We start from the raw sequence: 22,394 nt of genomic DNA on the forward strand, positions 1-22,394 counted from the left end.
GGGCCTCACAAGGCTCTTTGCAAGAACAAACACGTGTGCAGAATTCATGACTGCTATGAAGGTCAAACGCTTACATTTGCCTGACACAAGTAAATAGTTGAAAAGATTCCAGTTGGCTATGAAAAGGTAATAAATTAGCCAGATTTCGTTCTGTCAAAGAGAAACCAAAGCTTTGCTCTCCTTGGATGTCCAGGACTTCCAAATGCCACCCAGAACACCCATGTAGGTAAACTGTACCACTGTGTCCATAGAACTGAACTGACACCTTCCTACTGGCAGAGCATCCAATTAGCCTGTGGAGCATCTTCGACTTTCTGAGGCCTGAGCTCCACCCTGGAGAGTCTCATTCTGATCCAGTGATGAAATCACAAATCCAGGGCATGGAGGTCCACAGTTCTGGAGTGAAGTATTTGTCATATCAAAAGAGAATGTGAAGACACATTGTTGGGTGGAAAATGAGATGTCTATTAGAAAAGTTCAGATTGTTGGAAATTTTTTATTTTTTTGTAATAGGACACATTCAAAATGAGGTTGTTTCAAACTATTTTATTATTCCCAGAGGTTTAGAAGTGTAAAGTGATCTTAATATCGGGAGCATCAATACACCTCAAGAGCTTTTGTTAAATTACTGTGCACTTAAAGCCGGGTGTGGTGGTGCCCGCCTTTAATCCCAGCACTCGGGAGGCAGAGGTAGGAGGATCACCATGAGTTTGAGGCCACCCTGAGCCTCCATAGTGAATCCCAGGTCAGCCTGGGCTAGAGTGAGACCGTACCTTGAAAAAACAAACAAAAAATACTGTGCACTTAGGGGCAGGGAGGTGCTTAATAGTAGGGGCTAAAGGGAATGAGAAGAAAATTTATACAAAATCCATTTATCCTCAGAGAGTTGAGCTAAAGATGGGTAGGAAGAGATGCCCAGTGTCAGTGCCCAGAGCCTCCAACCCTGCCACCAGGGCAGTCCTGGGCCTGGGACTTTGTACAAGGAGATTCAAAGCCTGTCTCAGTCACATGTCTCTGACAGCATGAGAAAGCTTCCGGAACTGTCCCCTTCACCAACATAGCCTTCCTTTGTGAAAAGAAGTTTCAGTTTCTCTAAAAATAATATTTCAATCTCTTGGTTATGCTTTTTGAACCTCTGGGGATTAGCTGTCTGCCCGGATTTATTTTCTTCCTATTTCCAAGAAAACTCCCAAATTGGGTCTGATAAAAGTGGAAATTTATTTCCAAAGTGACGGAGTCTACGTAACCTTACACACGGGATATGATTCAGCAATTACCTACTTGAGTTTTAACATTCACAAACATTTGTTTTCTTTGGGTTCTCTATGACCCCAGAGCTTATAAACATCAGGTGGAGACAGGGTTTTATTGCTGGGAGGGACCTCAGGGCTCAGCTCGTCCAAGGATCTCCATTAAACCCACCCAAGTCTGACTTCATTAGGATAAGCCTCATTCTTCCTCCGGTTACTCAACACATTGTTTTCACTGTCCAATATTCATTTAAGAGACAACCCCAAATGACCTCCGTCTTTGAAGCTTTCTGGCTTTAATGAGGACCTCTGTTCAGAAGAGGGAAAAGAAAGAAAAAGGAGGAAGGGACACTGTCAAGGGATGTCACTGATCTGAGATTAACAGAAGCCACAGGCAATAAATTTCACCTTGGCCTGGGGCGGGAGTGGGGGTGGTAGTCCTGAGCACCTATGGTTTGGTGTTGTATACACAAGGTGCCCATATTGTGCGTCCTGGTAGAAGAGGTCTCCAAACCTTAGGACCTCAGGAGTAGGGAGAGTGTCTTTCATATGTTAATGACGTAGCTGGGAGCATCTCATAGCTTCAACAGGAGCCTGGTCACCAAAAAGACCAAGGTACATCCCCCAGCCCTGTTCTGTTTTTCTTTTAGTGTGTGTGCATGCGTGTGTACATGCACGCAGACCAGAGGACAGCCTAAAGCATTGATTTTCAGGAATGCTGTTCACCCTCTTTTTTTTTTTTTCTGGAGAGGGTCTCTTATTGGTTCGGAACTTAAAATATATATATATATATTTTATTTCTTTCTTCCTTTCTTTCCTTCTTTCTTTTCTTTCTCTCTTTCTCTCTCCCTTTCTTTCTTTGGAGAAAGAGGCAAATGGAGAGACATAATGGGCATGCCAGGGCCTGTAGCCATAACTCCAGATACATGCACCGCCTTGTGCATCTGGCTCTTATGGATCCTGGGGAATTGAACCTCAGTCACCAATGGCCAATGCATTACTCAGTCATGCTACATAATAAAGCTTCCATAAAACATAAAATACTGAAAGTGGTGTACCCCAAGAGGGCATGGAGGCTTTGCCTCCTCTCCCATACTTCACCCCATGCATCTCTTCCAGGAGTATTCATTCGTAAGATCCATCGAAATAAACAAGTGTGTGTAAACACAGTGTTTTCCTGAGCTCTCTGAACTACTGCAACAAATGAATTAGATCCAAAGTGGGTCTTGGGAACGCTGGTTTACGAGCCTATGTTATGAAGCAAATGTTATGACCCAGGACGTGTGATTGGTCTCTCTGGGGCAGGCAGCCTGATGGGATTGAACCCTCCACCTGCTGGATCTGGGGGGTATCTCCAGAAAGAAACTGTCAGAGTTCAAGTGAATTGGCTAACACCTAGATGCACTGAGAACTGGTTATAAGTGGAGAGAAAGCCCTCCTCCCCCCCCCCCCACTTACTGGTGACCTGAGGTGAAATGTTTTGTGTTCATTGAGTGGGAACATAGGTTAAAAAGAAACAAAACACAAAAAACAATTAACAACCTCTAGCACTGGGGTTACGCTTATACGCCACCATGCCTGACATTCCATGTAATTACTGGGGAGCTGGACTCAGGTTTTGATGCTTGCATGGCAACCATTTTACCACGAAGCCCTCATGTGCATTATAAGCAGCACTGGACCCTCCAACAGTGCGACATATAGACTAACAGGTGTCATTACTCCCTTCTGCAGATGACAGCATTGAACTCAGGGCTTGGGTGACTTGCCCAAATCAGACGCAGCTGGGGGTTATTTGCTTTATTTATTTATTTTTCCCCAGAGGTGCAGAAGAGAGGACGTGTAAAGTCCAGGGGAAGGATGGTGATGTGGGGGTGGTGGGGAAGCTAGTGGAAGGAGCGCGGCTACGGTAGCTCACTCGTTCTTACGGTAACTGTTGCTGGGTACAGAGATTAAGGCATCTGGCTTTAAGAATCCATCTCTACTGCCCATTTAGGAAAGCCATGAAATGGGCAGCCAATCCCAGCACTAAGTGATTTCCCAGTTCTGGAGGAAATGGTATGTCAGGCTCTGCCTCAATATCACTCAGCTGTTTGCTTTCTCTTGGCTGGTTACCCCAACACAGGGAGCCAGAGACCAAAAGTCCCCTCCTCTTCACCACTTGATCCACCTTGCATCCAGGGGTCATTCCCTCCTCCCATCCCAGAAGGCTCACCAGCTCTCAGAGTCTAGGAGGGCCCTGCATGGGCTACAAATCAGACTTCAGGGATTGAAAACTTACCTGGAAATAGAGCAGCGAGAACAGTCACTACATCCCCGTGCCCAGAACACCCTCCTTTACTGAGATAGCCACTCCCAGGAGCGCGGGGGCAAAAGCACACTCCAAAGTCAAGGTCAAGGCCACCAGCGACTTCATGGGCATTGAGAAGTCGTCGCTTCTCACATCCACTGACTGGTGAGACAGCAACCCTCTTGTCTTTAGCCTGTCAGGCGTCTTCAGGGATCCCTAATACAAACGTATGCATTGAAGACGACTCTCCTTGGGCATTTGGAAATGCTTTTAATACTTAGGACGTCACATTTAAATTTTAGTAGTCACCCTTAGGACTGGGTAGGCAGAGCTGCAGAAACTTTGGAAGGAAGGAGCGATACTCTTCCTTAAGGTTGACAGAACACAGAGTGTCAGACGAGATTGAGGAATCAAGAGACTGGAATAGAACCTACTGGCAAGGGGACAAGGTCAAGCTCCCTGTTACTCATGGGCAAATTATGCCATCACGTTCCAAGCAGTGTTCTTTATTTTGTGCGAGTGTATGCGTATTGCAGATGACGTGTGGGCATGTGCGTATGGATGTGCCCAACCCACTGTGCGTGGGCAGGTCTGAGGACAACCTTAGAATCGTTATCCTCTCATTCTATCCTGTTTGGGCCATGGTCCTCCTTGCTCCTCCTCAACTCGGTGTGTGCCGGTCTAGCTGGCCGCAGGCTTCCACATTCTCCTGGCTTTGCCTCTCGCTGACGTGGGCACACTGGGATTACAAGTGCGTCCCCTTGCATCTGGCTTTACATGGGTGCTGGGAAGTTAAACTCAGCCAGCAAACTTGCAAGCAAGCACCTTTAAGAGCTGAGCCATCGCCCTAGGCCCTCGAGGTAGTATTTCTTTTTTAAAAAAAAAATGTTTATTTATTTATTTATTTGGGAACAGAGAGGAGAAAGAGGGAGTGAGTACGGGCACACCAGGGCCTCTAGCCACTACAAATGAACTCCAGACACATGGGCCACTTTGTGCATCTGGCTTTAAGTGAGTACTGGGGATTTGAACCTGGAACACCAGGCATTGAAAGCAAGTGCTTTTAACTACTGAGCCAGCTCTCCAACCCCAAAGTAGTATTTTTTAAAAAATATTTTATTTATTTATTCACAAGCAAAGAGAGAGAAAGGGAATGGGTATGTAAGGGCCTCCTGCCATTGCAAAGGGACTCCAGATACATGTGCCATTTTGTGCACGTAGCTTTATGGGAGCATCAGGGATTTGAATCTGGGCTTTACAAACAAGCACCTTTAACCACTGAATAACCTCTCTAGCCTCCACCAAATAACATTCTTATTTTATGTTATTTTAATTTATTTATTAGAGAGAGAGAGAGAAAGAGAATGGGCACAATGGGGCCTCTAGCCACTGAAAAGAACTCCAAATACATGTGCCACCATGTGCATCTAGCTTATGTGGGTTCTGGGAAATCAAATCTGGGTCCTTAGACTTTGCAGGAAAGTGCCTTAACCACTAAGCCATCTCTGCAGTCTCTCCCAAGTAGTATTTTTTTTTATTTGAGAGAGAGAGAGAGAGAGAGAGAGAGAGAGAGAGAGAGAGAACTGGCACACCAAGGCCTCAGCCGCTGAAATTGCATGCCAGACACTTGCACCACCTAGTGGGCATGTGTGGCCTTGCGCTTGCCTCACCTTTGTGCATCTAGCTTACATAGGATCTGGAGAGACAAACATGGGTCCTTAGACTTGGTAGGCAAGTGCCTTAACCACTAAGCAATTTCTCCAGCCTCTCCAAAGCAGCATTTTTAATATGCAGGTTGAGCAGATATGAGTGAAGGTGCTTCCTGCCAATCAGAAGATGTGACTATCATATGCAAACTGAGCCTTGGTGTCTCCTCTTTCTCATTAGTCCTAGCAGTTTACTTTCTTCCCACCTGATGGCTGCCATTTGTCCCCTCCCAAGCCTTGGCATGTGCAGCCTTTGTAGTCACTCCTCCAGATAGATTCCTTGTGACTAGAGTCCAGTCTGAGGTCCCCTTGGGCAGTGGGAGTTAACTCACTCAGCGTCAAGAGGGAAGGTCAGAAGCCAGCCCCTTCCTGCAACCTCCTCTCTTCTCCCAAGGCTTCTCTCCACCGTGACCCCTTGGGTGACCCTAACTTGAAGCATACCTCAAGTCAGAAAGCAGGGTAGAGAGGTGAATCCACAGGAGAGAGGTGGGGCAGGCAGACCTCAGGACAAGGTATAGAAGGTAGGCCATCATGGGTCTAGGGAGCTATATGACTTGGCTTTAACATTGCCCAGTAACTGCATCAGCCAGACACTGCCAGGCCCCTCATCTCACGTGCATGCATGTCACTAAAACCTTCAGCTGAATTCTACTCTATGGACATTAAGCTCGTGGCCAGAAAGTCCTGAAAGGCGAGGGTAGAGTGGAAAGGGGTTAGGGAGACTGGGCATTCCCCGATGTGACCTCGGTCAGTGTCCCAGCCATTCCGCACAGGCCATTTGCACCCTGTCATCGTGTTCATGTCCAAAGCCAAATGCATATCTATCTCCTCCCTGACAGCTGCACCTCTGGAGTAATTCATTCCATCTGTCTCAGTATCGAGCTGTGTGTTCCCAGGGCCCCACCCCCGCCTCATCGTGGCCCAGAAGGGCTCCACCTCTCAAATTCTGATGGCTAGGGATCCTCTTTCTGCCCACATCAGGTACCCTCCCAGCTCCCAGGACCTCTATCCATGCTCCCTTGGCTCCCTCACTACACAGGGGCCTCCCGGCCTGATGCTGGAGGTGGATGGAGACAGTTCAGGCTGGGAGGAAGGCTGTGATTAGAAGCTCTACCTCTGACAAGCTGAGTGACCTGGGACAGTTCTCCTCACTTAAGATATCATTTCTTGTCGGGTGTGGTGGTGCACACCTTTAATCCCAGCACTAGGGAGGCAGACGTAGGAGGATTGCCATGAGTTCAGGGCCACCCTGAGACTACATAGTGAATTCCTGGTCAGTCTGGGCTGGGGTAGAGGGAGACCCTACCTCGAAAAACCAAAAAAAAAAAGAAAAAAAGGACTGTGCAGAGCAGGGCATGGTGGCATAACGCCTTTAATCCCAGCACTAGGGAGGCAAAGGTAGGAGGATAGCCATGAGTTCAGGACCACCCTGAGACTACATAGTGAATTCCAGGTCAGGGGTCCCTTATGACCTAATCACCTACCGAGGCTCCACCCTGCAAAAACATCACTTTGAGAGTTAGACTGGAGCAAGGCACTACCTCAAAGAAAAAATTCTCATTAACAGAGTAATAATATAAACTGAAATTTAGTGGAGAAAATGTATAGAAGCCTCTGTCTATGTTGACTCAATCAAAGGGAACTGTTATAGTATTATTACTTTTTCTTTTTTTTTTCATTTTTTTTTTATTTTTTTGGTTTTTTGAGGTAGGGTTTCACTCTAGCCCAGGCTGACCTGGAATTCACTAAGGAGTCTCAGGGTGGCCTCGAACTCACAGTGATCCTCCTACCTCTGCCTCCCAAGTGCTGGGATTAAAGGCGTGCGCCACCACGCCCGGCTTATTATTACTTTTTCTAATGGAGTGCTGTCATGTTTGGCCTCCACACCTCCATAAAAGCCACAGTGAGCTCTAGTTTTCAGGTGCTCCCAGACAAGGTCACCCCTCGATGGATGGGGTGGGCGTCCTATGACTTTGGATGCCTCTGGCAAGATCCCTTCCTGTGAAACTCCCAGACTTGCCCTGAGTTTCTGCCCCAAGGTCGACAAGAAGGATCTCCCCCTCCCGGAGCCCTCAGTCCCCACTTGGCCTCCCTAGCTTCACCAGGACTGCAGCGGGTAGTTTACAGACAACCACAGTTCGCAGGGCACGGCTGTGGAGGCTGGAAGTCCAGGATGAGGGAGCCAGCCCTATCGGCTGCTGGTGAGCATGCTGTTACGGTTTGCAGACTACCACCTTCCTGCTGAGTCCTCACACGGTGGGAAAGGGGCTCTCTGAGGTTCCTTTTCATAGGGAACTGAACTTAAACATGAGGGCTCCCTTGTGACCTCATCACCTACCGAGGCTCCACCCTGCAACAACATCACTTTGAGAGATTTCAACATAGGTATTTTGAGGAGACACAAAAAGTCAGCCCAACGCAACCATACCAGACACCCCAGGGCTCCCAGGACCCCCACCACATACTTTCACTCCCAATCAACATTGGTTATGCTCCTTGGACCCCACTGATCTTTTCAGCTTCTGAAGCCTTCCCACTATGGTCCCATCCACAGGGTTCCTTCTCAGCCAGTTGTCTATGAAACCCCTTGTTTTCCTCAAGCTCTGCTCCTAACGTTTTGCTTGCTTTCTTCTTCTGAATAAAACCTGACTCTTTTTGTTTGTTTGTTTGTTTGTTTGAGGTAGGGTCTCACTCTGGCTCAGGCTGACCTGGAATTCACTATGTAGTCTCAGGGTGGCCTTGAACTCTTGGTGATCCTCCTACCTCTGCCTCCTAAGTGCTGGGATTAAAGATGTGTGCCACCACGCCTGGAAAACCTGACTCTTCTTTATGCCCCCTGTGGTCTTCCAGGACCAGCCCTGTCTTCCCAGTCTCACACAACCAGCCTGTAGTTGTAATAAACATTTCTTGTTGTTCCATCGCTATTTCTAGAACTTCCTTTCTTCCTTTTACCTGTTGTCTACCACCACCCAGCTTGGACTCCCTTGTCACAAGACATCGCCCATTTCTCCTCACTGCTAAGGGTAGCCTGTACACGACTCCTCTTCCTTATTAACTTCCAGTCCTGGCCTGCTTGCCTCTCAATTTCAGCCTCCCCAATGCCTCAGCCATTCACTGTAAGGATTGGGAGCAGGGCTGGCCCCATCAACCATGGGCTCAAGATGTAAAAGATACATTGGATTTTGGAAACTTAGCACACACACAAAAATACATATAATGTCAACTTTTATGGTCCAACGCCCAAATGATCACATTTTGGAGATAGTGAGTTAAATTAGATATATTGTTATGTGTACATTAGCTGTATTCATGTCTCTTCCCTTCTTTAGGTGTCTTCTAGAAAATTAAAGTTTCAGATGTAGGTCACATTTGAATTCTTTTTAAAATAATATTCTAGAGCTGGAGAGATGGCTTAGCAGTTAAGGCACGTGCCTGCTAAGCCTAAGGACTCACATTCAACTCTCCAGGTCCCACGTAAGCCAGACGCCCAAAGCGACACAAGAGCAAAAGGTTGCACACGTGCACAAGGTGGTACACGTGTCTGGAGTTCCATTACAGTGGCTAGAGGCTATGGAGTGCCCATTCTCGCTCTCTATCTCTCTGACAAATATTTTATTTATTTGCATGCGGGAAGACAGAAAAAGAATGAGAGGAAGGGAGAGAATGGGGATGCTAGGACCTCTAGCTTCTGTAAATGAACTCCAGAGGCGTGTGCCACTTCATGCATCTGGCTGTACATGAGTGGTGAGGAATCAAACACAGGTCATTAGGCTTTGGAGGCAAGCGCCTTAACCACTGAGCCATCTCTCCAGCCCGAGGTCATGTTGTATTTTCTATTGGAGACAGCAGCTCTGGAGTGGCTTCTGACCCACCAATCAATCCATATCCTATTCCAATTTCTAACTTGTTAATGAGCGCTACTTCCTGTCTTTCTCATGCACTCCCTCAACTATTCCCTAACCTGAAGTCTCCTATCCTACCACCTCGTCACCATCTCGGGACCTCAAGAGCTTCCACACTATAGAGTGTCAACCCTACATCTGCCCGCACGTCCCTCTAGCTTCCCTGTGCTCACCAGATAGAACGCTTCCTCCACCCTGTGAGTGCTGTGGCCCAAATATGACCTGTCCCCTCAGGACTCATGTTGAAATTTAATTGGCGAAGGTACTGGTACTGTGAGGCGCTGAGACCTTAAGAGGCGATCGGGTCATTAGGAGGGATTAATGTCTTCTTCGTGGGACTGGCTGGTTTCCACAAGAGCTGGTCATTATCAAAGGAGTTCGCCTCCTCGGCCTTCTCCCTTCCACAGCTTCCCCTGTCACTTTCCATCGTGTTATGACAAAACATGAGCCCCCCCTTGCTGGATCACTACCCCATTGAACTGCTTCCTGAACCAAGAGTGGAATGAACGTCTTTGTTTTACATGTATTACGTTGTTTGTATCGACAGTCAGCAGCCTGAGACCCTCAGCATAGAAATCTGGCTGGCTTACTGGCTTATCCTGGGGACCAGTGTGGCCTTCCAGCAACGCGGTGGCCTGCCACCTCCCCTCGTACCCTCACCCCGTCCCTCTCCGAGACACTGCTCCACACCTATGACTTCTCCTTCATCCTCGGTTTTCCTGTTCGACTGAAGAGAGGGCCTCCTCGGCCCTTGTCCAGCCTGAGCTATGCACTGTTTTCCTCAGAAGCTGGAAGAACCTTCCCTGCTCCTTCCCTCAGCACATTCCTCCTCATCCTTCCATACGCCCTCTGCTATTAATCTCTGCAAGATGCTGTCTGTCCTCGCCAAGGCCGATGGTTTCTTGTCCTTGCTCTAATTGCGTTTGTGGGTATAGTACTGGTGGTGGTTTGATTCAGGTGTCCCCTATAAACTTAGGTGTTCTGAATGCTAGGTTCCCAGCTAAGGGAGATCTGGGAATTAATGCCTCCTGGGGGCAGGGTATTGTTAGGGGCGGGCTTATGGGTGTTATAGCCAGTTTCCCCATGCCTGACGTTGGCCAGGACGTGATGTCCACCCTTTGCTCATGCCATCATTTCCCCCTGCCATCGTAGAGCTTCCCCTCGAGTCTGTAAGCCAATATAAACCTTTTTTTGTTTTCCCACAAGCTGCTCTTGATCAGGTGATTTTTCTGCCAGCAATGCAGACCTGACTGCAATAGTATTTCTTTCTTTCTTTCTTTCTTTGGTTTTTCGAGGCAGGGTCTCACTCTAGCTCAGGCTGACCTGGAATTCACTATGTAGTCGCAGGGTGGTCTCGAACTCACGGTGATCCTCCTACCTCTGCCTCCCGAGTGCTGGGATTAAAGGCGTGCCCGGCTCAAGCAACAGTACTTCTATTCAAGCATTTATCAAAGTATTGTGCAGAGGCTGTTTCCATGCCTGTGTTATGGGGGACATTAAGCCCCCCTGGTGACAGGAACCATGACCTTTTATTTCTTTGTGTACAGTAGCACCCAACACCCTATGATCTACTGCATGAAGGCAGCAATGGTTTCTTTATTTGTCTTAAATTCACCTCCCTTGGCCTTCCTTCATCCCCATCCTTGTGGATTTGGTAGATGTCCTCATTCCACCAGTAAGGACAGGTGACTGCCTTGTGAGAGACTCAGCGCTGGGTCTCGGCAGTCGGGGTCTGCCTTGGAGGGGCCTCTGAGCAGGGCCCTCATGGGCACAGGGCTGCGACAGATGGTTCATGTGGGGATTACAGGCACTGGGGAAGCCAAGGCCTTGGGGAAAGGCGGCGGGGAGCCAGGGCTGTGCTTTGCAGGGAAGCCCTCATTATCTGAAGTCTAGAGTCTACATTGGTAGGCCTGGGAATGAGGTCGAGATGAAGCTTGCTTTTCTGGAGTTCTGGAAGTGAGACAATGGGGGAATCAGCAGCCCATGGCCAGGCTGGTGAGGGAAATCTACCAATGGGTGGAGCACTTCTCAACCAGGTTGGAAGGCCTAACTGTGGCACCCCTGACGTCACCCTTGTAAGCAGCCCGAGTTAGCGCATGAGTACTCCACTTTACAGAGGAGGCGGGGCCGTTTGTATTGGTTGTTGATTTGACGGGACCTGGAGTCACCTAGGAAATGACCTGTGGGCAGGTCTGGGAGGGGTTATCTATACGAGGCTTGCTGCTAGACACGCCGTAGGTGGCACCTTTGCATGGACTTGTATCGTGGGCTAGAGAAGGAGGGCTGGAGAAGGCACTTGCCTGAAAAGCCAAAGGATCCCGGTTCTGCTCTCCAGAACCCACGTAAGCCAGATGCACAATGGGGCGCATGCACCCGGAGTTCATATGCAGTGGCTGGAGGCCCGGGCATGCCTATTATCATTCTCTCTCTCTCTCTCAAATAAATAATATATATATTTTTAAATTTTTATTTATTTATTTGAGAGTGACAGACACAGAGAGAAAGACAGATAGAGGGAGAGAGAGAGAGAATGGGCGCGCCAGGGCTTCCAGCCTCTGCAAACGAACTCCAGACGCGTGCGCCCCCTTGTGCATCTGGCTAACGTGGGACCTGGGGAACCGAGCCTCGAACCGGGGTCCTTAGGCTTCACAGGCAAGCGCTTAACCGCTAAGCCATCTCTCCAGCCCAATAATATATTTTAAAAAGGAAAGAGGAGAAAGAGGGATAACTGAGCAATGCATTCATTGCTCTCTGCTTCCTCATTGCAAGCTGAACGTGACCAGCTGCTTCAAGTTCCTGCCACTGTGACGTGCCCACCATGGTGGACTGTAACTTCAGACTGCAAGACAAACTCTTTCTCTTTGAAAAATATTTTATTTATTTGCAACGAGAGACAGAGAAAGGAAGACACAGAGAGAAAGCGAGAGAAAGAGAGAATGGGCACACCAGGGTCTCTTGCCACTGCACACCAACTCCAGATGCATGCAGCACTTTGTGCATCTGCCTGTATTGGGGTTCTGGGGAATCAAAGCAGGGCCATCAGGCTTTTCAGGCAAGCACCTTTAACCTCTGAGCCATCCCTCTAGCCCAGCCCTTTCTTTCTTTTTTTCTTTTTTAAATTTTATTTATTTATTTATTTGAGAGCGACAGACACAGAGAGAAAGACAGATAGAGGGAGAGAGAGAGAATGGGTGCGCCAGGGCTTCCAGCCTCTGTAAACGAACTCCAGACACGTGCACCCCCTTGTGCATCTGGCTAACGTGGGACCTGGGGAACCGAGCCTCGAACCGGGGTCCTTAGGCTTCACAGGCAAGCGCTTAACCGCTAAGCCATCTCTCCAGCCCCCAGCCCTTTCTTTCTTAAGAGAGGCCGCCAGGCTACGCTCTCCCGCTGCCCACAACTTAACCTGCTGGTGCTCAGCCCTGTGCTCTTATTTAATGGCACACATCCTTGGGCATGCTGCCGAGAAGAATGAGTTAACACCCTTATTCTGCTCCAACCTGTAGAGGGCTATGACCCCTGGTGAGGCCAGACCCTCCCAGGAAGCCCATTCCCACACTTGGGCAGCTGCCCAGCAGCCCTCAACTATGCCAAATGAAGCAGGGAGGTTTGATGGATGGGAGGTAGATGCAGGGGGCCATCCCTTGGGAGAATAATTTAATTTTATAGGGAAGGAACACAGGACCGGTGAGCCCTGACTTCAGGCATCCTGCCACAGCCGTCAGGACCACATGCAACTCATTACCTCCGCTGGCTTCCCAGGGGCAGCCATGGATGACGCCACACGTATGTGACGGGGCGGCTGAAGCCATGGGGAGAGGAAGACAGCACTGTTTCTCTGACACTAACACCTCTCTCTGGCCCTAGCAAAATGCCGAGGAGGAGTCCAGCCCAGCCAAGCGCCACCCACTCCCCGGCTTTTCCAGCCTCCTGGAGCCAGACTGGAGAGGTCCCCAAGTGCACAGAGAAACAAAGGCTAGTGGAGGAAGGTGACAGAGGGAAAAGGGGAGGGAGAGGTAGGAGGTGGTCCTGGCCGGCCCTTGTTTGGGTTTCTGTTTGGACGGATGACTGAGCAAGAGAGACCCCGAGGTCCAAGGTCCCTTCTGAGATGGGTCCTGCAAAGCAGTTTGGCTGTCACAGGAATTCCCTCTGCTGCGATCTGGGATGTGACAGCTCCTGCCCTTCATTTTTCCCATCTGAACTGGGCTTCAGGGAGGATCCTGAGGGCTAAGACACAGGCGTGAAGCAGGGTCCCCAGAAGTGACCCAGACAGGAGTGCATAAGTGGCATGGAGCAGGGGAGGCTGGACATGGAGGGTGTAGGAACGAGACACACCACAGTTGGGAAAAGTGACCTTTCGTGGAGGGGACCCCATGACGTGTAGCACAGCCCCTTCTCTCTCCTTTCTCACTTAAGAAGTAAAGAAGAGGGCTGGAGAGATGGCTTAGCGGTTAAGCGCTTGCCTGTGAAGCCTAAGGACCCCGGTTCAAGGCTCGGTTCCCCAGGTCCCACGTTAGCCAGATGCACAAGGGGGCGCACGTGTCTGGAGTTCGTTTGCAGTGGCTGGAGGCCCTGGCGTGCCCATTCTCTCTCTCTCACTCTCCCTCTTTCTCTCTCTGTCTGTCACTCTCAAATAAATAAATAAAGTAAAATATTTAAAAAAAAAAGAAGTAAAGAAGAGAAAGGAAGGAAGGCAGGGAGGGAGAAGAAAGAAAAGATGGGAGGGTTACAGAGAAAGGGAAAAGGTAGGGAGGGAGGGAGAGAGAAGAGGAGGGGAAGGAAGGAGAGAAGGAAAGAGCAGTTACTGTGAAGAATTTGAATGGTGAGCTGGGCAGAGTGGCGCACAGCGTTTAATCCCAGCACTGGGGAGGCAGCAGTAGAAGGATCACTGTGAGTTCAAGGGCAGCCTGAGACTACAGAGTGAATTTCAGGTCAGCCTGGGCTAGAGCGAGACCCTACCTTGAAAAACAAAGAAGAAAAGGAGGAGGAAAGAAGAAGAAGAATACAATGGGGACAGCAGGGGCTGATCTGCTGGAGGAAGGGAAGCTCTCTGGGCAGCAAGCCTCCAGCCCAGCCCACAGCAGGAAACGATGGTCCTCAGACCTCCTCTCTCACTCACTTTTCCAATAAGGACCTACTGCCCGAGCCTATGAAATAGTAACTTTCTAGCCCTTCAGCCTACATTGGAAATACTGCTTTGTTGGATAGGGGCACTGCCTGTAGCCCTGATCCTCTGGGGGGTGGGGGTGACCTGGTAGGAGCCAGTGCCAGGTGCAAGCATCCACGCTTCCTGGCTAGGTGAGTGCCTTCTCCCCATAAACTCCGCTGAGTGAGCCCCAGCGCCAACCAGTGGCAGGCCCAAGCCATATTCCTGGAGTTAATCTTGCCAGGCATAAGGCATCTATTCTGTGTTAAATTCCCACCTGGCTCTTGCTCTATTTCCCTATCAGTTCCAAGGGGGGGGGGTGTAGGCCCCCGGGGCAAGCAGGACAGAAGGGAGATGGTCCTTAGGAACCATCAGCCCAACACTTTTGAATTCCTTTCCCGGGAAGGAACCCTGAATTACAGGCCAAGACACTCTAGGTCAGGTCTCGGCCTTGCCTCTACTTGAGTGGCCTGGGCAAACCATGTGCTGACAATCATAGATTTTCAAAGCACCTTCCACCTGTAAAGTGCAGGGAGAACCCAGACAAGAGCCCGTCACTTTCCCTGGCTTCAAGGCTCCCCAAGTCCTGTAAGACCAACGGCCACATCACCATGCAGAGAAAAGCCCACCATAACCCAGTAAGAACATAGGATTTCAAGTAGTCAGAACTCTGTTACAGTTTGGATAGGAAGGGTTTTCCAGAAAAGCTCATGTGTTGAAGGGTTAGTCCCCAGGCAGTGGATTCAATCCTTGAGAGGTGAATGGATCCTGAGGGATCTGAATTCATCCATGGATTGGTGTATAGATGGATTAGTAATTCCATGGCCTTACTCATAGGTGATAGAACTTTTTTTTAGAAGTTGGACCTTGTAGTGGTTTGATTCAGGTGACCCCTTATAAACTTAGGTGTACTGAATGTTTTGTTCCCACATGATGGAGATTTGGGAATTAACACCTCCTGGAGGCAGTGTATTGATGGGGGCGGGCTTATGGGTGTTATAGCCAGTTTCCCCTTGCCAGTGTTTGGCACACTCTCCTGTTGCTGTGGTCCACCTTATGTTGGCCAGGGGGTGATGTCCACCCTCTGCTCATGCCATCATTTTCCCCTGCCATCATGGAGCTTCCCCTCAAGTCTGTAAGCCAAAAGAAACCTTTTTATTTCCCCCACAAGCTGCTCTTGGTCCTGTGATTTCTGCCAGCAATGCAAACCTGACTGCAACAGACCTTATTGGAGAAAGTAGGTTACGTACTGCAGGCATGTCCCTGGGGAGTGTATCTTGTCACGCCCCTCTGCGTGTTGCTCTCTGCTTCCTGGCCACCGTAGAGGAACCTGGTCCCTTTACCCCTGTTCCCACTGCCACGATCCAGCCAAACATGAACCAAAAGCAACTCTGAAATGGCGAGCCAAAACAAATCTTTCTTCCTTTAAATTATCTTTGCGAGGTCTTTTGTCACAGGGCCTTAGAACTGACTAACACGGGCAATGAGACCCAGAGCAGAGAGATGCCGGGGGAACTGATCCATGCGGCATGGAGCTTCAGATGTGAATAAGGTCCTGGTGGCAAGACAGGATGGGGAGGTTGAGGCAGCCCCAGGAGGAGAGCGCAAAGGGCCAGAACAGGATGGTGTAGACACGGATTCATGTTGGGGGTGAACAGAGCCAGGGGGCTAAGTTAGAACCTGACAGCGTAGTTGGTCTGAAAGGGTGCAGCTGGGGAGAGACCTCTATCCAGCCTGAGTCCTTACACCCTGCGTCTTTATGATCCCACCTGCATTACAGCCTGAGCCACTCGTTCATAGCCTGGCTACGCTTTGTGGCTTCTCCTTCCCCATGCCAAGACCCCAGAGCCAGCCTCCAAAAAGAGGGAGCATACATCCCCTCTTCCTCCTCCCCACCCTACATTCGAGGAGGCAATCCTAAAAGGGACTTAGAACTCCTCCCAGGCCTGACACCTCAATGGTTTTTTTAAAAAATATTTTATTTATTTGAGAGAGAGAGAGAGAAGCAGATAGAGAGAATGGGCATGCCAGGGCCTCCAGCCACTACAAACAGAAACTCCAGATGCATGCGCCACCTTGTGCATCTGGCTTAGGTGGGTACTGGGGAAATGAACCTGGGTCCTTAGGCTTCACAGGCAAGTGCCTTAACCACTAAGCCATCTCTCCAGCTCCACAGTTTTAATTTACTAGAGGATCTTGGGGTAGCCCTGGCCCAGGCCTCTCTCCTTCCCATCTCCTTCCACCTTCTTCTTCCTCCTGCAGCTGGCCTCACCCCTTACTCTCCCTCTCTGTTTTACTCTCCAGAAGCCACAGAATCTTTGGAAACAGGTCCAGTCTAGCTTGCATTTCCCTAGGTCAAGCTCTCCACTCCTCTTAGCAGTGAAAGGGAACCTGAACCAAAGCAGAGGCCCGGGAATTTCAACTAAGACAAGAGGAGACGCAGAGAATGTGGAATCAGGATAAGGTACTTGCTTTGCCACTTGCAGATTCTCAGATCCCTCTCTGTTCCTGCCCTCGTTCCCCATCACATACTTGGTGAGCAGTTGCTCTGCTTTGGCCCTGGGGAGGGCATCAGTGAGCAACTCCAGCCCTTGCCCAGCCTCTTTCTTTCCTTCCTTCCTTCTTTCTTTCTTTCTTTCTTTCTTTCTTTCTTTCTTTCTTTCTTTCTTTCCTTCCTTCCTTCCTTCCTTCCTTCCTTCCTTCTTTCTCTCTCTCTCTCTTTCTCTCTTTCTTTCTCTCTCTCTCTTTCTCTCTCACTCTCTCTCTTTCTTTCTTTCTTTCTTTCTTTCTTTCTTTCTTTCTTTCTTTCTTTCTTTCTTTCTTTCTTTCCTTCTTTCTGTGGGCAGCAGAGGATATAATAAACATGCAAAGTGCATGGTGTGCCAGAAGGGAGAACAACTATGGAAGAAAGGAAAGCGGAGGCAGAGAGGAGGCAAGATTTGAACAAGGCCCAACATGAAGGCAAGTGGGTGCAGTATCTGTATACTCCCTGGGGAGGTCAAGAGGCTGGAGGGATCACTGACAGGTTCTTCATGAAGGTCAGTGGCAAACAAGAGAGGAGTACAGGACTTTTTAGCCATGTGGTCAGGGCCTGGGTTTGACTCACATGGACCTGGGAGCTGTGTCATATCCTGAGTGTGGGTTTAAAGGGCCATACCCTAAGGTAATGACTAGTTAGTTTTTTTGATATAGAATTTTGGATCTAGGTAAGATTTACGTAAATCATGCTCCCATTTGGCAGATGAAGACATTGAGGCCAAGATAGGGGGTAAGTAAGCCTGAGTCCCACAGCATCCAGCCTCACTGTATTAGGGTCTGAACCTCAGGGACCAGGAACCCCACCCTCAGGACATGCATTAGTATGGCTGTAAATCGGCCCTCGGGGGGCTAGAGAGATGGCTTAATGGTTAAGGCGCTTGCCTGAGAAGCCCAAGGACCCATGTTCTACTCTCCAGATCCCACATTAGCCAGACACACAAAGGAGAGGCAAGCGCATGACCACATATGCCCACTAGGTGGCGCAAGTGTCAGGAGCTCGATTGCAGCAGCTGAGACCCTGGTGTGCCAATTCTCTCTAAATAAATAAATCAATCAATATGCACTTGGCCAGATCCTGCAGCTGGGAACCAGCAAGTGCAGAAGCTGGGCTCACTGCTAGTTTTTACTTTTTTGGTTCAAATGATCCTTTTTGATCTGAGGCCCAGAAAGGGGAAGCATGAGATTGGGGAGGAGGTGAAAACATGATCATCCCAGTGACACATCTCAGGCTTCTCCCACCCTATGGCCCCCAGTTGCCTCAGACTGGCCTTGATGGTCTCCTCCGACACCCCCCGCCCACCTCCACCATGCTGTACCTAGCTCTTTCTGGTCCAACCCAGCTTCTTCTTCTTTTTTTTGTTTTGTTTTGTTTTGTTTTTCAAGGTAGGGTCTCACTCTAGCCCAGGCTGACCTGGATTTCACTATGGAGTCTCAGGGTGGCCTCGAACTCATGGTGATCCTCCTACCTCTGCCTCCCAAATTCTGGGATTAAAGGCGTGCACCACCATGCCTGGCTTCAACCCAGCTTCTTTACCAATGTGCCAGAGAGGACACAACTGGCTCAAGGACATGGACCACAGGGCCACCTTTGCTGGGGTGCTGAGCAAGGCCACCCCTGAAGGGCCTCCAGCTCTTCTCAGGAGGCAGGTTGTTAGTCTGAGGAACAAGCCGCTTAGACTTTTCCCCGTCTCTTCTCTTACAAAATCTTTGTCAGTGTGATGGTTAATCTTTTTTTGTTTGTTTGTTTTGAAGTTTTGTTGCTTCAGATATCCATTATTTATTTGTTGGTATACAGAGATTTAGGTATCATTCATTCTGGCATGTTCAAATACAGTTTGTTTTTGATTCCTGTCTCTCCTGCTTTCTCTCCTGTCCCCCTTTTCCCCTCCCCACTCTATCACGGGTATGATGGTTCATCTTTTATTTTTATTCATTTATTTTATTCATTTATTTATTAGAGACACAGAGAGGGAGAAAACAGGCATGCCCGGGCCTCCAGCCACTGCAAACGAGCTCCAGACACATGTGCCACCTTGTGTATCTGGCTTACATGGGACCTGGGGAATCAAACCTGGATCCTTAGGCTTTGCAGGCAACCGCCTTAGCCACTAAGCCATCTCGCCAGTCTGATGGTTCATCTTCATTGTCAACTTGTAGAATCACCTAGCAGATGTACCTCTGGGTGTCCGTGAGGGAGGTTCCAAGGTGATATAACTGAGGTGAGAAGTCCCCTCCTAAGAGTGGGCAGTGCTATGCCATGGGCAGGTTCCCCTCCTGAGTGTGGAGGGTGCTATGCCATGGACAAGGTCCCCTGCTGACTGTGGGTGCTATGGGTGGGATCCCCTCCTTAATGTGGGTGGTGCTCTCATGGGGGGAGTTCTCAAACTAAAAAAAGGAGAGGGGCTGAAGAGATGGCTCAGCAAAAAAGGTGCTTGCCTGCAGAGCTTAACGACCCTGGTTCAATTCCCCAGTACCCATGTAAAGTCAGATGCACAAGTGGCCCATGCATCTAGCGTTCATTTGCAGTGGCTACGGCCCCCCTCCCCCGTGTCTCTGACTCTCCTTGCAAATAAAATAAATAAATAATTTTTTAAAGGAGAGCTAGCTGAGTACTAGCGTTCATCTCTTTTTGCTTCCTGACTGTACACGCAATGTGATGAACCACTTAACTCTCTCTGGGCACCACGCCTTCCCCATCAGGACAGTCTACACCCTCAAACCATGAGCTGAAATAAATCTTTCCTTTCATAAATTACTTTTGTCAGCTATTTTGTCACAGCAATAAAAAAGAAGTAATCAGTAAGTCAGTCTTCAGACCTCTTCCACCCCCTTGCTCAACATCTATACCTGCTTCCATCTAGTTCATACTTGGGGGGCTGCTTTCAGGTCAGCGACTCCCCCTAAAGGCATCATGAATCCTCTGAGGGTCTGGTTTTCTCTTCAGGACATCCCTGGTACCTAACACATAGCTTGACACGTGGTGGGTTCTCGGACTGCGTTCGTGGACTGGAATGCAGGGGGAGAATGTTCACAAGGAAATGTCACTCAAGCTGTCCTTATTCCCTCTTCCTGCTGGGACTGTCCCCTCCTTCCTCTTTGAGACACCCCTTCCCTTCCTACATCAGTGCTTGTGGGGAGAAAGACGCAGCGAGAGCAAGAGGGCGTCACTGCTCTGGAGTAAGCTCAGGGCAGAGGCCCTGGAGGAGTGGCGCAAGACCAAGTCCTGTGCTGGAGAAAACACCACAGAGCTGGACAACAAACACCATGGATAGAGGTGGCGCTGGCCAGCTGGCTGGAAGTCTTTGCAGGAATGTTTGCAAGCATCGTCCTGCTCCTCTTGGAAGCAGGGGTCGATGCTCTCCTATATATGCTCCAGGATGGAGTGAGTTCGCTTATGAAGCAATTATTAAGCACCTACTCAGTGTCAACAGTAAGCATTCATTAAGCACCTACAGGGCACCTTTGGTGGACACTGTACCAGGGTCTTCAGGTCCCTCTTCATGTGGTATGATCAGACTGTATTCTCCCTCACAAATCCGTCAGGAAATAGATCATACGGTTCTCTTCTCACCTGAGAGGGTCCACACTTACCAGTTTGAATACCTTAGTCAGACCCCACCCTCATCTCTTAGAGGTAAGAGGACAATCTGAAGAAGAAGGACTCAGCACCGGAACCTTTCTGAGGGATGGATGGGCTGTGGCACTCACACTGTTGATCACCACCTCCACTAACCCATCTGTAAGATGGGTCCTCATTTTGCCCATAACACAGGTTTTTTATTGAGATGAATGAATGAGAAAACCCATGGGAGGGATCTTTCCATGTGAGACATGTGCAGCAATAGACATTACGGCCTGGAGACACCACCAAAGTCACGGAGAGCCGGGGTTTCTCCCCATTCCACAGAGGATCATACCACCCCAAGACGGAGCTGGGAACACTCACCATCCTCACACAGGTTCAGTTTGGATAGGCTCCTGCCATCAAAGGGCTCCTCGAAGATGGAGCCAGTGTCGCGATCACTCATGGTATTCAGGTACATGGCTTTATTCTCCATTGCGTCCTTCGGCGTCAGAGACAGCAGGTGACACGGGGGACAGAGGAGAGACAGAGAGTCACTACAGGGGAAACAAACAAAGGGCAGAGCTAGCAGCCCAATGCCGTGGTCCCAGTCCAGACTGGAGCCCTGTCTACATCCTCAGGGACCAGGGGCACCATTGGGGTTCTTAGGACCTCAGTCTCCTCTGTGTCTGATGCTAAAAGACAAAGCTCTGGGCCAGTCTCACCATGGGATCCTCCCTTCCCTTCAACAGCTCTTCGTGAAGCTGCAGCTCTGGGCTGCCAGTACCATACCGTACTTGGCGGCACCTGAGGGACACTCTGCTAACTGAAGGGTGACCAGGGAACGGCCTCTGAGCCCTGGCTGTCTGGGAATGTCAGATAGGTCTGGGCTTTGCTCCCTGTACAGGTATGTCGAGGGAGTTCAGGGCCACGGGCTGACCCACTTGAGACCCAGAATGACACTCAAGTTCCACAGGGGACATGACAGGGATTCATCTCCCATGGAACCCAGGGTGCAGGTGGCCTCGGTGGGCTCCAGATGCCTGGAGATATGAAGACTTTAGCCAGAGGTGGGCTCTGGTCTGGATGGCCCCTCATGCTGGCCTACTGAGTCTTTGGATATACCCAACAGTGTCCCCACTGAAGGGAAATTCTGTGTCACTTGAAGTGAACCATTTGCACAGCAGTGTGACCCACGCTATCCCATTCTGTAATGCATGATCTCATAACTGAAAGGCCACCCTCAGAGCATGTGTGGGTGACTCCGGGCCAGAAAGGTGTTATGGGACTCTAATTTGAAGAGAGAGGGAAAATTGTGCTTTTTAAAAAAATATTGTATTTATTTATTTGAGAGAGAGAGATAGAGGAAGAGGCAGATAAAGAGAAAGAGAGAGTGGGCACGCCAGGGCCTCCAGCCACTGCAAAGGAACTCCAGATGCTTGTGCCCCCTCGTGCATCTGGCTTATGTGGGTCCTGGGCAATCGAACCCAGGTGCCTCTGCTTTACGGGCAAATGCCTTAACTGCTAAGCCATTTCCCCAGCCCAAATTGTGCTTTTATTCCTCACAGATTTTTTTTTTTTGAGTCTCTTATGATGCATTTGCATTCTTTGTGTAATAAGAAAAATCCTTTTTGTGAAACCAAATTACAAAATGTTTATTTACACAAAATTCTTCCTCTTTTTCCTTCACATATATGGCACGTAATTTTGCACATCACTTTCTGCTTTCAACGCAGTGCTAGCTGACCATAAGCTTAGGTCCACTTGCTGCTCTGATGCCCTTTAACTCTCTGGTCATTTACCAAAGGAAGGAATGAAGTAAGGAAGGGAGGGATGGGGAAAAAAAAAAGAAGAAAAAGGGAAAGAAGGAAGGAGGGAGAAAGAGAGATCTATTTTTGTTAATTCTTGGGAAGAACCCAACCCCGAGGTCCTAAGCCTGTGGTCTGTGTGAGGTGACCGAGAGCAGGTGTCCGTGGCGACAAGGCCATGGATTGCAAGAA

General features: G+C 49.3%; 1 protein-coding gene across 3 annotated transcripts in view; it reads right to left on the bottom strand.

Moving 5' to 3' along the window:
• Positions 1-22,394, bottom strand: part of Scara5 (scavenger receptor class A member 5) — a 147,848-nt gene that overhangs the window by 107,150 nt on the left and 18,304 nt on the right. For all 3 annotated transcript variants that reach the window (XM_045131803.1, XM_045131804.1, XM_004665843.2), the window contains exon 2: positions 20,779-20,896. In XM_045131803.1, the coding sequence (XP_044987738.1) occupies positions 20,779-20,890 (112 nt within the window). In that variant the 5' untranslated portion in view covers positions 20,891-20,896. The remainder of the gene's footprint in view (positions 1-20,778; positions 20,897-22,394) is intronic.

This window comes from Jaculus jaculus, chromosome 12 (genome assembly GCF_020740685.1).
Source record: "Jaculus jaculus isolate mJacJac1 chromosome 12, mJacJac1.mat.Y.cur, whole genome shotgun sequence".
Taxonomy (NCBI): domain Eukaryota; kingdom Metazoa; phylum Chordata; class Mammalia; order Rodentia; family Dipodidae; genus Jaculus; species Jaculus jaculus.